We start from the raw sequence: 14,498 nt of genomic DNA, 5'->3' as shown, positions 1-14,498 counted from the left end.
GGCAGGTTGCAGCCCCACAGTGGCCCCACAGCCACTGAAAACAGCCGCTGAACGTAGCAACCTGGCGAGCGCCTCTCCCTGCCCTACCGAAAAGGAGTGCCACCCGGGGAACCCAGCCCAGTCCTTCCCAGCGCCTGTAGCCCAGAAGGGAGCTCCAGCCCAAGCTTCAAGAGGTGGCAGCTGTCACAGGGCCAGGCTTGGGGCAGAGGAGAGGGCTGAGCAGCTTGGCACAGCTGCAGCTGCGCCTGCATGGGCAAAGACCCACCCGCCCAGGGTGTCCTCATGTAGGACTTCCCATGGCTCCTTAGCCAGCAAGCGTCTCTGGAGTGCTAAGAACGGACCACACTGCTTGGTGGCCACGTGGTGGCAGCTGGGCTTTATGTGTTTATGAGCAAAGCCCCCCTCACTGTGACATGTGACAACTTACTGTTCATAGTACTAGAATGTGTTGCATAAAAACAACAACAACAACAAAAACAATGCTGTTCTTGGCTTTGGGGGGCGGGGTGGGATGTTATTCAGAAGGGGAGGGCAGGGAGTCAGCCCAGGTAGGCCAGGTGATCCGGGGGTCTGGGGAAGGGGCCCCCACAAACACTCTGTGTGTGTGAGTGTGTGTCACCCTGCAGGGCATCGCAGGGACCGACGTGGCCAAGGAGGCCTCCGACATCATCCTGACCGATGACAACTTCACCAGCATCGTCAAGGCCGTCATGTGGGGCCGTAACGTCTATGACAGCATCTCCAAGTTCCTGCAGTTTCAACTGACGGTCAATGTGGTGGCCGTGATCGTGGCCTTCACAGGCGCCTGCATTACTCAGGTGGGTACTGGGGGCTGCCACGCCCCCGCTGTAGGACACCTGGGCTCAGGCCTGAGGGCCAGATTGTGAGAGTGAGGGTTTTGTTTTCTTTGCTGCAGATTATTTTAGTTGACATCAAATTCACATGCCAAAAATTCACCATTTTCAAGTATACAATTCAGCACTCAAATTTTGAGAACATTCACCATGTTGTGCAACCATCGGCTCTATCTAGTTCCAGAAGACTGTCATCATCTTAAAAAGAAACCCTGTGCTCTTGAGCAGTCATCTCCCCATTTCTCCCCCAAACATCCCAGCCCCCAGCAACCACTCATGGGCTTCCTGGGTCTATGGATTTGCCTGTTCCGAACGTTTAATTCCTGTGGGATCAAATCATATGTGGCCTCTTGTGTCTGGCATCTCGCTTAGCACCGCGTTTTCAGGCTCACACACACAGAGGGCAGGACCTTCTGCCTTTTCATGGCTTCATAACACTCCATGGCACAGATTGCCACATTATGTACGTCTGTCCTGATGGACACATAGCTTGTTCCCAGTTTTTGGCTCCTGTGAATGGTGCTGCCAGGAGCATCTGTGTATGAGTTTCTGCATGGGCTGTGCATCCCATGGGAACCCTTTCTCAATAGTCCCATTTTCCCCATTGGTGAGTGTCCAGATTTTCTTCGCTCCCCCGCTTAGAAAGAGGGGGGCAAATAAATACCTATTTGTTGCTGACAGGGATTTAAATTGCCTGCTGATCAACTTGGTCTTTTCAAAAAAATTTTTTTAATTGAGATAAAAATCACCTAACAAACTTCACCAGAACCATTTGAACCTTATGAAAGTACCTAACTCAGAGGTTTATATTCCTCCATAATGTCGAGCAACCATTGCCACTGTCTATTCCCAGAACACTCTCATCACCACCCCAAAAGGACACCCAAACCCCGTGAGCAGTCACTCTCTACTCCCTGAACCCCAGCCCCTGGCACCCACTCATCTGCTTTCTCTCTCTATGGATTTGTCAGTTCTGGAAGTTTCCTATGAATGGAATCAGACAGTACGTGGCCTTGTGTGTCTGGCTTCTGTGAGGCTGATTTTTAACCAACAACTCAGAGGAGCTGAGAAGGAAGGTCCAGTTCAGAGTTTCTGCCTCCTCCTGCCCCTGAGGTGCAGGAGACAAGGAGAGCAGCCCTCACTCTGTTGCCCCCAGTGGCAGACCCCATCGTCGGGCTGTTTTGTGGTCTGGGGTTTTTCACCTCCTGCGAGGGATTTGGAGCACACCTGCTGCCAGGTGAGAGAAGGGAGGCGGGCACATGACAGCCCAAAGAAAACGCCCTGCTATCGTAAAGGCAATGTAGGGATGGAGATGTCTGTTTTCATGGGCATGAAATCCTGGTGATGTGGACCCCATGAGGAGCCCCCAGGAGCTACTGCGTTTCCACCCCCAACCTTCCCGGGCAGGCGGCCCATGGAAAGGTGACTGCCTCCTCTCCGTAGGACTCTCCTCTCAAAGCCGTGCAGATGTTATGGGTGAACTTGATCATGGACACGTTTGCCTCTCTGGCCCTGGCGACGGAGCCACCCACGGAGTCGCTGCTGCTGCGGAAGCCGTACGGCCGTGACAAGCCCCTCATCTCCCGCACCATGATGAAGAACATTCTGGGCCATGCCGTGTACCAGCTCGCCATCATCTTCACCCTACTGTTTGTCGGTAGGCTGGCCAGGGGCACACGGGAGGCCTTCGGGACACTGTCGCCACCACCTCGGGCTCAGATTCTGTCTGGTGTGTCTCCACTTGTGTCTCCGGGCCCAGTACGGGGTGAGACGCTGCAGTTCTTGACTGGACGGCACACAGGGGAAGGAGCAGATGGGCCAGGCTAGCAACCCTGCAGCCAGGCCTGCTGGTAGCCTATAGCTCTTTCTCAGCCTCTCCTCCCAGGCCCCTGAGCAGCTGAGAAACAGTTCATGTCTTAACATCCTGCCGACGGCTGTGTAGAGTAGGCAGCCTCTACCCAGCCTCAGAGTGGCCACGGTAACCCTAGGAACAGAACAGCCCACATTTACCCTGTGAAGATTGCTCCTGCGGAGTGACTGGGGTGTCGCGCTGGAAGCTGTGAGGGAGGGGGGCTTGCAAGCGAGAGGAAGAGAAGGAGGGCATCTGAGGATAGCCAGCATTAAGAACATCCCTTCTTAACCTCTTCCTTCCTGCCCTCAGGCTCAGGGTCTGGCCCCTGGCCCAGTGGGGTCTCAGGACTCTGGTTGGTTGAGCCTGGGGTAGGTGTGGCTGCCTTGGGCCTTGGCTGTGAGCTGGAAGTGGCCGTCCCCTGAGACAAGGGACCCATCTCGGGAGCTACACATGGCAGTCTCGATCCTGAGTCATGCACTGAGGTGACTGCCTGAGTGGGGAATGTTGCTTTCCAGGGGAGCTCTTCTTTGACATCGACAGCGGGAGGAACGCGCCCTTGCACTCGCCACCCTCAGAGCACTACACCATCATCTTCAACACCTTCGTCATGATGCAGCTCTTCAACGAGATCAATGCCCGCAAGATCCATGGCGAGAGGAACGTGTTCGACGGCATCTTCAGCAACCCCATCTTCTGCACCATCGTTTTGGGCACTTTCGGGATTCAGGTAGGAGGGGCGGCTCTACTCTTGGCATCTGCCACTTGCAAAAGGTGGAGGTGGTGGGCTTCAAGGCCTCATGTCCACCCCTAGTACTGGCCTCCCCACCTCCACTCCCAGAAGGAGCCCCACCCCACCTGGCTTTCTTGTAGCCCCCTGTCCTCTCTGCATGTCGGAGCGGGCCTTCATCTTCCAAACATTGCTGGCCTTGCCCTGGGTTAGCGCGCTGGCTTCCAGAAGGGTTTCGTGAGCCTTCATCAGAACTAAGTTTTCTCACAGATGCTGAAAGGAGTCCTCCCTGGCTCCCTCTAGGTCTGCCGTTCCCATTTCTAGCACTTAATTCCTTGGCATGAGGCTGCCATAGCTCCAGAAGTTTCTTTTGGAGATGCCCTCTGTGCCCAATGTTGACACACTAACCTCTGCTTAACACAGTGCTGTGGACAGGCTGGTCAGCCCCACTGTCTAGGAGGGGCTAAGTGTTCTAAAATATAGTGTATTTGTAGAAAAAATGAGCTATAGTAAGTCCAACAGGTCAGGAGACAGTTGCTATTGAAAGACGGTTTATGACTCACAGATCCCAAGAGGAGAGCACATGCCACACCATAGGAGCCCACATGGGAGAGTACCAAGCAGGAGGCAGGGTGTGAGAGCTGTGGACAAGAGCCTTTGCTGTGGTTCCCTCGGGGAGGAGCGGGTGAGGCAGGGCTGGTAGGCTCAGGACTGGCTAGGTTGCATCATTGAAGCAGTTCTAGGGCATAGGGGTGCTCCCTGGCTGTCTGGTACCTGGTCTTGGGTAATGAGCACAAGGGGATAGTGGCCCGGACTGTGACAGTCCAACAGAGGACAGGGTCAGTTTACATTTGGAAAGCTCGCCTCCGGGAATTGAATGCCTCCTGAGGAGGCAGGAGGCCAAGGCAAGGTGACCCCAGCAGGTTCTAGGGTCCTCCAGAATGAGGCGTATCCAGTGTGCCCACAGTGTGGGTGTCACAGCCTGTCTTGCTGAAAATAGGAGCATGGTCAGTGGAGCTGGGCCCGATTCCGAGGCTGGAGTCAGTAGGTGCCTGGCACCCAGGGGCGGTGGAGGCCATGTGCTGCTCTGTCATGGCACCCCCGGCCTTGTGGTTCTCTCGCAGGGAGCAGCCTATGCACCTGGGCGAACCGACCAGGGTGGCTGGGCCTTCAAGGGGCTGGAGAACAAGGGTGGCTCAGGAGCCGCAGCTGGACCTGCCTCTCTCCCACTTGCCCTTTGCAGATTGTCATTGTCCAGTTCGGCGGGAAGCCCTTCAGCTGCTCCCCACTATCCACGGAACAGTGGCTCTGGTGCCTGTTTGTTGGTGTTGGGGAGCTGGTCTGGGGACAGGTGAGTGACAGCCCTGCCCCTCATTCCAGACTGCCCTGCAGACAGCTTCTGTGATGGGCCCACTTGCCCTAACCCTGCTTCAGAGTCTTGGGGTCCACACCCCAGGAAGCACACTGCGGGCTCAGGCCTGTGACACATCAGGACCCAGGGACAGGCCACAAGGGAAGGTGTCAGCAAAATAATGCAAAGGAACATGGCTGGGATATGACAGGGCCCAGGAAAACTGCCCACAGCTCCCCTTTCTATGATAAGAGCCAAAAATTGCCCCTTCAAAATGGGTAGGTAGTTTGGGAAATCCCCACATATTTTAAATCAATCAAACGGCACCCTGATCAATAATCCATGGGGTGAAAGGAAAGTCTCCAGAGAAATTAGGAAATATTTTGACCTGATGGAAAGGACAGAGAGCCCCACATCGAGTTCTGTGGGCTGCAGCTGAAGCTGCACACCGGGAAGTGTCTAGGACCCCACAATTAGATCAGGAAGAAACAGCCTGGGTATTCAGGATCCGCTTATCTCTGTCTTCATCCACTCCGACTGCCATAGCAAAATATCATAGACTGGGAGGCTTAGACAACAGACACTTACTTTCTCAAAGTCCCGGAGGCTGGACATCCGAGGCCAAGGAGCCAGCGGGGCCAGTTCCTTGGTGAGGGCTCCTTCCTGGCTTGCAGACAGCCGCCTCCCCACTCTGTGCTCACATGGTAGACAGAGGGAGCAAGGTCTCTAGTGTCTCCTCTCCTAGGAGCATTAATCCAGTAGGATCAGGGCCCCACCTTGGTGACCTCATTTAACCTTGATCACTTCCTTACTCCAAATCCAGCCACGCTGGGCACTAGGACTTCAACACATGAACTGGAGAGCATAGTTCAGTCCATAGCATTCTGGCTTTGTTTCTTTTTTTTCTTTCTTTTTTTTTTTTTTTTTTTTGAGATAGGGTCTTGTTCTGTTGCCCAGGGTGGAGTGCAGTGGTATGATCACAGCGCACTGTAGCTTTGAACTCCCAGGCTCAAGTGATCCTCCTACCTCAGCCTCCCAAGCAGCTGGGACCACAGGCACATGTCACCACACCAGGTTAATTTTTGTATTTTTTGTAAAGATGTGTTTTGCCATGTTGGTCAGGCTGGTCTTGAACTCCTGACCTCAACTGATCTGCCCCAGCATTAGTGTCCTCGGGGACAGCCCACCCAGTTCCTCTGTTTCATGTTCAGAATTCTCAGAATTCTCCTTTCCCTCTGCTACTGCACCTCACCTCCCAATCACGCTTGAACCTGGTTGCTCCATGGAGTCCCTTCACTTCCCAAAACCTGGACTCTAACCACAGCCCAGAGGGGTGCCAGGCCCTCTTCTTGCTCTTCAAGCTCCCAGGCCACTGGTCTTCTGGTCCCCCCGCCAGGAACGTGGTGCCAGCCTGTAGCTTGGCCTCTCAGGGCTACTGGGCTGTCCTTTTCATTTTTAACCTTGTTCAGTTACAAAGATAAAACATGTTCAAGTGAAAAACGAATAGAAGGGAATCTCTGTGAACCAGTCCTCAAGGCCCTCCTGGCCACATTCGACAAAGACACTGGCATAGACACACAAGACAGACGAGACATCTTGTTCTAGAACTCCAGATGCCCATCATCCCTTTCTGTGGCTTCCCCTGCGTCCTTCTATACTGTTCCCCCAACTTCCCAGTGGCCTGCAATACGCAAAGCCATGCCCTCTCTTCACTCCTGCCAGGCTCCTTATCCGGTCACCCTTTCCAGCTGTCACCCTCCTTGTCACGTCCCACCCTCCCTAGCCCCCAATGCACAGGTCTTCTCTAGGCTGGTCTTCCCCCAGGAGATGCCCTCTCCAGGAGAGACTAGGCCAGAGCTCCAGCTGTCCCCTCCCAGGGGAGCTGCGCAAACAGCACCTGTGTCTCCCAGCAACGGTGTGGAGCGACATGCAGGGAGTATTGTCAACCAGGGCAGCTCACCCGGGCCCCAGTGTCCAGAGCTTTTCTTGGGGTGGTTCGCAGAGCCATGCCGTGGTCACATGGCTGACCTCCGTCTCCAGCCCTCTGGAGGTCCAGCTGTTAGTGTAGACTATGGGGCACGGTCCCGAGCCCCCAGCCCCGGTGAGCCATGCTGCTGTCAGGCAGGATGTTCCAGGGGCTTAGCGATCCCTCCCAGGAGCCCTTGCTGCACAGTGCTCCACTCGGGCCACTCCCCGGGCCCTTTGGCTATATGGAACTCCATGGAGGAGGGGCAGGCCCAGAGCTCCACATACTCCTGATAATGCATCTCAGCCCCCCGAGGGAACACTCCACCGGTTCTCCAGGGGCTGCCAGTTCCCGGGGGGCTGCTCTAGCTTTACTCCCTTTGCTTAGTCACACACACAAAAAAATGACATCCTTTGGAGGAAGGAGGCCGGCGTCTCCCTCTGGAGGGGGACTTTATGCCAGGCAGATGTTGCTCAGCCCGGCTCTCACGGCCACTTCCGTGTGGCTCTCCCAGGTCATTGCCACCATCCCCACCAGTCAGCTCAAGTGCCTGAAGGAAGCTGGCCATGGGCCCGGGAAGGACGAGATGACCGACGAGGAGCTGGCCGAAGGCGAGGAAGAGATCGACCACGCCGAGCGGGAGCTCCGCAGGGGCCAGATCCTCTGGTTCCGGGGCCTGAACCGGATTCAGACGCAGGTAAGCCCCGCCTCGCTGTCGCCCTGGCACTTCCACCCCAAGAGGGTAGAGGCAAGCTGGCCATCAGCAGCCAAGAGCTGGCCGTCTGCACCCAACACCCACAGGGAAACCCTCTGGTCTTGCTGCCAAGGTCACAAAAATAGCTGCCAGTGTCCCCTTTGCCATTCTGGGGTGTGTCCGCTGATGGCTGTGGCACTGAGGTTGCCTCTCCCTGACACCTCCTTCAGAGCCCAGGCATCCCCCATAGCTAAAGGTGTGTGTGGGTGACTAATGGCTCTCTCAGAGGCACAGGCCAGCACTGTCTTCATCACTGCTGGGGCTCCCTTTACTTGGCGGGAACGGCCCCAGGTCATAGGCAAGTGACATTCTCGGGAAGACAGGCCCATTTCAAACAGCCACCAGTGAGCTCAAGGTTCACTGGATGACACTGTAAATGCGATGGGGAGACTTCATTTGGGAAGTGGACTCTGGCCACTGAATTGGTCCTTTCTGCTCATCCAAATCACCAAGGGTTAGGGCTGGCCAAGACCAAGGGCGTCAGCTGTGTTCCTCTCTGAAGTCAGATAGCCACCACTGCCACCAGTATCAGGCGCTTGCCAGAGCTACCCTGCTCCCTTGTTCCCATCTCCTCCCGGCCAACATTTTTGCCAGAATGCTCCAGACTCGCTGTGTCTCCACACCCCTCCCTGGAACTCTCTTGTGATCCCACTACAGCCTGGCCTCTGCCCATCACTCCCCAGAAACGGCGCTCGCCTAGGTCTACAAGGCTCCCTTCCGGCTCCTGGGGTCGGGCTATCCCTGCATCGTTCCTGCCTGCTGTGGGCACTGCCTGGAGACTTGCTGTCCTCACCCGCCTGGCACCCCCACCTCCTGCTCAGCCCTCGCCCCACCCTGCTGTGGCCCTTGAGTGCTGAAAATCCTGGCCCGGGAGGAAGAAAGAGCCCATGGGGACCCCACCTGCTTCCTGGCCCCTCTCCCACTGCAGCCCCTGCAGCCTCTCCTTCATGGCCTGCCCCTCCCCCAGCAGCCTCCAGAGGGCCACCCAGCATGCTTCACACTCCACCTCCTTCTGCAAGGCCTGGGCCACCGTCTCTCAGGTCACAGCCATCACTCCCTGCCCCTCCAGGCCCTGTCCAGGATCCCCAGTTGCAATGCCCCTGACATGGAGCGACTGATTCTCCTCCCTGAGGTCCTGCCAGAGTAAGGACACCACTGCACACTTGGCTGCGGAGCCAGGGCCCGCCTAAGCCACCAGCCCCAGCTCAAGCTGAAATAGGCGGGGACTGAGGCCACACCCCTTCCCAGGGTCTGTCACACATCACCAAGGGCTTGTCCCAAGGAATCATCCATGCAATTTGCACAAAGCTGTTCTCGGTGCCCTGGGTCCTGTATTCCCTCCCAGTGATCTCAAGGGCCTAGTCTCAAGGGACCCAGCCTCAGGGCAGCCCCACTCCCCGGGCCTCAGCCTCCTTTGCTTGCCTTGGCTCAGTTCAGCCCCTCCAACGCCGCCCTCTGCAGTGGGACTGGTGGAGCCTCTCTCCATTGTCCTAAGGATGAAGTCCACGCTCCTGACCATGACCTTCAAGCCTCTGCCTCTTGGTGTCACCCCAACCTTCCTGCACCCTTGCACCCCCGGCTGCCTTTCCAATCATGCCCTCTGCCCGCCTGTGCCACTGCACCTCCCCAACTCCCGCTGCATCCCCTGAGGCCCTCATGCTTACGAAGCCCTCTCCGACTCCTCTCACTCACACGGGCTCCTTGCAAAAGTTTCCAGAGCTACAGAGTCCCCAGAGACCACGATCATGCAAGGTTAGGTCAAGGGGCACCAAAGAACTCCACATTTAAAGAGCCCCCAAGGAGTCCAAGGGGCCTCTCCAACTGAGAACTGGGAGATGAGGCTGGCATCCTAGGCACCCAACACAGCGTAGCCTGGGAAGGGTGTCTTAGGTCTGGACTCCGAACACTGTTACCTATGGCCTGGCCTGGTCAGAACACAGAGAGCCCCGGTGAGGAAGGGGAGCAGGCTTTGTCGCCAGATGGCCTGTGTCTCCCCTCCCGTGTGCAGGGGCTAATGCCTCAAGCACAATGCCTGGACAGGCCAGGGGTGCAGCACAGATAGTCTCTTCTCAATCCCTGCAATATATTTCTGTGCTAAATCTTAAACACATCAAATGTTAGAAGCAGCACTCACATCTGCCCCAGTGCCCTGCTAGAGGCCCAACTGTGCCTTCTACGAGACCATGCCTATGAGCCCCCCAGCTGCCCCCAGATGGGCTGTTGTGCTACAGAGCCCAGAGCCCAGAGCTGCCCAAGCCTGGGGTTGGGGGTGAGGACAGCAGGACCTTGCCCTTCGGCGGCCCACTTCACTCCTGCCGCTGCAGCCAAAGGCAACGTTAGCTTTTCGAGCAGCTGAGACAACAGCCCTGCCCTGACCTGAAGCATCAGTGGTGTCAGTGGTACACTGACCACCTGTGTGTCTCCCGTCCTCTGTATGTGGGGGCCACTGCAGCCTGGCTAGTAGAAGCGGGTCCCATCGGTTAGAGTCTTAGAGTTCCAGGCTGTTTCAATTGTCAGTGCTCACGGAGACACGGGCTGGTGAGTCCCCTGCTTTACCTATGAGGAAACAGGGTGCACTCCTTCCCCTCGATCTGACTCTTTCATGGGTTCCTGACCCCCATGGTTTTTCGCTTTGACTTTGTCACATCCAACTCACCATGTTTCTCAGGAATGCTGAACCAGTCGGTTCTTTTAGCCAGCTATGTAAGAGCATCTGCTCTCTTTGATTCGAAATACCTGCTTGAAAAATGGAGGTAAAGCTTGGGAGAAGCCCGTCAGGTTGTGCGTATGCCCCAAGCCAAGAAAAACATTTCCTAGGCAGCTGGCCCCAGGTTTCTGTGTTTTGGGAACCACAAAAATCGCTCCCCAGATTTTGGAGGCCGGCACATGCTTTTCTGTTGCTAAGTGAAGGGATTTTGTAACCTGCTCGCACCATGGTTCCATACTAACATATCAACGCACCGGATGGACAGGGTGTCATTCCAGAATAAAAGAGTCCTTCAAACCCAGAGCATGTAGCTTTTTGAAGCGCTCATGACTCGGTCTGTCTTTTTTGCATCCCATAATAACCCAAAAAGAAGCTTCATTAGCGACTGGGCCTTGCTCCTGGCTCAGCTCTTGGGCTTCCAGGTATGGGGTGGTGGCGACTGTGGTATTGTCACTGATGGGGCTCTCCCACTGGGACACCGTCTGTAGCCAGGCCAGACCAATGCAAATCCGAGGCAGGAAAGGCGTCTTTCCTACCCCTCATCACTTTTGCCGCAGCAAGAGTCCTCTCCTGAATCTAGACAGGAGATCCCCCTGCAAGCCACCACGACGCCATCACATCAACCATCCTCCTTCCGTGCGCTGATATACTCAATATGCGTTCCTCACGGTCGCAGCCAGTGCCACGAGGTACCCCTTGTGACAAGCGAGTGAGTGGGATGTGCTGGGCAGAAGGGGACTAGGCAGGCTGAGAAGGAGGAGTCCTTTCCACAGCGTGTCAAGGGTTGAACTGGCGTACATCCTCATTTTGGCTGGTGCAGGGGGAGTCTGAACACTCAAGCTGCCTTCTTCCATGAAGCCCTGGCCCGTGTCAAGACACCCAGGTGAACCTGGTGGCCACCACATAGCACTGCAGGGCTCGGGCTGGAGCAGGTAGCTTTGGGCTCCAGATACGCACACTGGCTTTGCTCTTCACATCATCTCCAGCAAGATGGACATGAGTCCCCATGCCAGCCAACGGCAGGTCAGGAAATCCAAAGACACTGGGTCAAGGCCCTCCTGCAGGCCTCAGTTTCCCCAGCCTCGTTTCCCCTTCAACTTGTAGGAAGCTGTAAGAGTGGGGACAAAGCGAAGCCATGGCTGCCAGTCGGTGGGAGAATCCCCTCCTCCGCTAGGTCTATTCTTCTGCTGAGGTTTCGAGGGGGCGCCACCCGCCCAGTCACTCGGATGAGCCACAGAAGCTGGCGGAGATGGGCAGGCAGACACAGCATGGGGCACAAGTCCTCCGGGTTTAGAGGAAGCAGGGCGGATTCTAATAGGAGCCTGTCATATCCCTCAGGTGTGTTGGGGAGGGAAAAAAAAGGTTGAGAACTATGAAGTACTTCCTGACAAGTGGCTTGCAAGGGGCATTTCTGACATGTTTGCAGTGTGCCCTGACTTGTGACCCCCTTCCCTTCCCAATCTCATGACCACTAACCATCTGCTCAGCAAACCCTCTCTTGGTGGGTGGCACAGAGGCTGGCATCAGTCAGGGCCCTGTCCAAACATTGCCAGCTCCCAGTGAGCAGGGTGACCTGGTGAGGCTTTGCTGTCACCCTATGTGCCCAGTGGTGGCCCCTATCCTTGCCCAGCCCTCCCCTCCGCGATAGCCTGGACAACAGTGCAAGCCAAACTTTATCTCATTTTCTCTCCCACAGATGGAGGTAGTGAGTACCTTCAAGAGAAGCGGTTCAGTTCAGGGTGCTGTGCGCCGGCGGTCTTCGGTCCTCAGCCAGCTTCATGACGTAACCAATCTTTCTACCCCTACTCACGCAATTCTCTCTGCTGCCAATCCCACCAGTGCTGCTGGGAGTGAGTCTTGACTTCCCTTTTCTCTCATAAATGGCATCTCTGGGGAAGAATAAGCCTCCCCAGCTCGGCCTTCTCTCTTTTCCAGTCTTGCATTCCGTTCACCGTGGCTTTTCTGTTCTTTACTGCCCTGTCCAGTCCTTCCCGCCCAGACGGTGTCTCTCGAAAGCCATATTCTTTTATGAAACGTATTCAACCCATGGCACTTCCGGACCTCCCGTTCTTTGCTTTGTTTGGTTTTTGGGTTTATGTTTAGTGCTCCTTGTGCCATTGGTTCTCTTTTCTTGAACTTGTCTGCCTTTGCCGATGGTTCTTCATGAACTTGGGCCACTTCTGGGGGTGTCTGGTGTCAGGCTGGGGCCTTGCTCAGTGTATAGTGGTGCAACGTCAGGGCAGCGCGCGGGCTCAGCGCCGCCTTTCCGGGGCTGGAGGAGTGGTGGGTGCCTTTCCCACACTGTTTGCCGCAGAAGAATCCAGCCAGCGTACCCAGGAACTGGAGCGGCGCTTCCAACATCCTCCTTAAAGTGGTTTCCTAAGGATGCTGCTGTCGCCTGTCCCCAGGTGGGCTCAGTGCTGGCCAGTCACTACTGCACAGGTGGCGCCTGCCCTGTAGGCCTTGCCCCAAGCCACTGGGTGTTAGAGGTGTCCCCAGAACTGGCGCTCAGAGGCCGGGTATGTGGCCAGGTGTTCCTGAAGCGCCTTCACTCTTTCCAAACGAGCCTCAGGATCAGGCCTTAACCTGATCCTTAACCCACACTCTCTCCCCTCCTTCCTCTGAGAAGCTGAGAGAAACCACTTTTCTTCAAGATGTTGCCACAAAAAGTTCCTATCATGTTGGTCACAGTTTAAAGAGAACTCAGGGGCTATCCTAAGGAGGTAGAAACTTCCATAATTGCTCACATCTTTTTACAAAGACAAAGGGAAAGCCACTCTATTGCTGACCCCACCACCCCGATGGGAGAGAATGCAGGGAACCCAGTGGCTCCAGCCAGGCAGCCTGCTTTCTCCAACAAACTCAAGAGAGTTTATACACCAAATAGTAAACCTTCACGCGTGGGCCCAGAGCCCTTGTCAGGATGGTTCTGTGCTACCTCTTTCCTTTCCTTCTAGCAAGCCCCCGAAGCGCTCCCCTCTGCCAACATGAACACGCCACTCCCCTGCAGATGGGAGTCCTTAACCATGCCTTTTTCCATCACAGACTCTTCCAGCTTGATTTCTTTTCTTTTCCTGTCTTTTTTTTTTTTTTTAGGAACTGGTGAGAGGTCCCTGGTGGGGGTCACCCCTCCTCTTGAATAAGCTGTCGTTTTGGGCCACTCTGTCCTTTAAGGAAGGGAGGAGGGCCATCCTGTCCCCCTTGGGAACAGAGCACGTGTGCTCACACACACACGCGTGCGCGTGCACACACACACACACACACACACACACACTCTCACACACTTCTTCTCCAAACCACAGGCCACGCACACCTCCAGCTTGCTCCACACTCATCATGGTGCCACCTACCCTGGTCACAAATATTGGCCAACACTGTGGCGGTTGGGCTGAAAAGCAGCCGGCGCCTCCAGTGCCCTAGACGTGGGCCCAGAGGGGCCTCGCCGTCACTCCACCCAGAGAGGCCGACAGGAGGCTCTGCCAAGTCAGTTAAGGCCAAAAATGGTTCGTGGCCTCCCAGCACCTTCCTTCCTGGGAGCTGAGGGGCAACAAGGGGCATGGCTGTGCCTCAGCCTCCCTCCCCCTTGACTTCCTCCGTATGTCTCTTTGCCATCTCTCTCTGTGCTTCCTGTCTGTCTGTCCATCTGCCCATTTGTTGAGTTAAGGGGAAGGCAGCCACCACGGCCCCGCTCCATGCGTTCCTCAAGCCTTCTCCACAGCTCTGGCCTCATCCCACCCCAGGACCAGCTCCTTGTCCCTCTCCAGGTCCAGCCCAGCCTCAGTGGGGCCTGCTGTCTCTTCTCCCTCTGGATTCCTCCTACTGCCTCCCTGGGGCGGCCTCTTGCTCCTCTCTTCCTTGGCTCCTAGCACTTCTTTCCTGCCTTCATTCCGTGGCCATCTGTCCCCCTCCTCCCCACCTCCGGAGCCTGGCAGTGCCGGGTAAGTAGAGTGGGAGAGACGCCACCCCTCCTGCTGTTCACGAGCTATTCCATGGGGGCCCTAAGTGGCGGATAGCCAGAAGGAGAGCAGCTGTCCCTTGCACACTATGTGCTCCAACAGAAGGTGGGTGGCAGGGCCCTCTGAAGAGGCCCATCCCAGCTGAACATCAGCATCCCAGAAAGGACTCTGCCGTGGAGGAAGATGCTGGCTGGGGACCTGGCAACACCAAGGACGTGCCCACTTCTGGAAGCCACCCGCCAGAGCCACCTCCTGCCATCATCACAGTGCAGCAGATTGGTTTAGAACTCAGAACCCAACCCCCACTCCACGCTTCAAGGACCCCAAGCAA

General features: G+C 56.0%; 1 protein-coding gene across 9 annotated transcripts in view; it reads left to right on the top strand.

Moving 5' to 3' along the window:
* The window catches only part of LOC105467336 (ATPase plasma membrane Ca2+ transporting 3), a 66,390-nt gene that overhangs the window by 40,608 nt on the left and 11,284 nt on the right, over positions 1 to 14,498 (top strand). For 3 of the 9 annotated variants that reach the window (XM_071088854.1, XM_071088852.1, XM_071088853.1), the window contains 6 exons: positions 627 to 818; positions 2,298 to 2,511; positions 3,222 to 3,433; positions 4,677 to 4,784; positions 7,265 to 7,447; positions 8,162 to 10,508. In XM_071088854.1, coding sequence (XP_070944955.1) covers positions 627 to 818; positions 2,298 to 2,511; positions 3,222 to 3,433; positions 4,677 to 4,784; positions 7,265 to 7,447; positions 8,162 to 8,608 — 1,356 coding nt within the window. In that variant the 3' untranslated portion in view covers positions 8,609 to 10,508. Of the gene's footprint in view, positions 1 to 626; positions 819 to 2,297; positions 2,512 to 3,221; positions 3,434 to 4,676; positions 4,785 to 7,264; positions 7,448 to 8,161; positions 10,509 to 11,907; positions 12,272 to 14,498 lie in introns of those variants that run through there. The other 6 variants (XM_011716856.3, XM_024788349.2, XM_011716852.3 and 3 more) reach the window with 4 other exon arrangements.

The sequence above is a fragment of the Macaca nemestrina genome, chromosome X (assembly GCF_043159975.1).
Source record: "Macaca nemestrina isolate mMacNem1 chromosome X, mMacNem.hap1, whole genome shotgun sequence".
Classification (NCBI taxonomy): domain Eukaryota; kingdom Metazoa; phylum Chordata; class Mammalia; order Primates; family Cercopithecidae; genus Macaca; species Macaca nemestrina.
The sequence above is the reverse complement of the archived record's forward strand: the minus strand, read 5'-3'. Positions and strand labels throughout refer to the sequence as shown.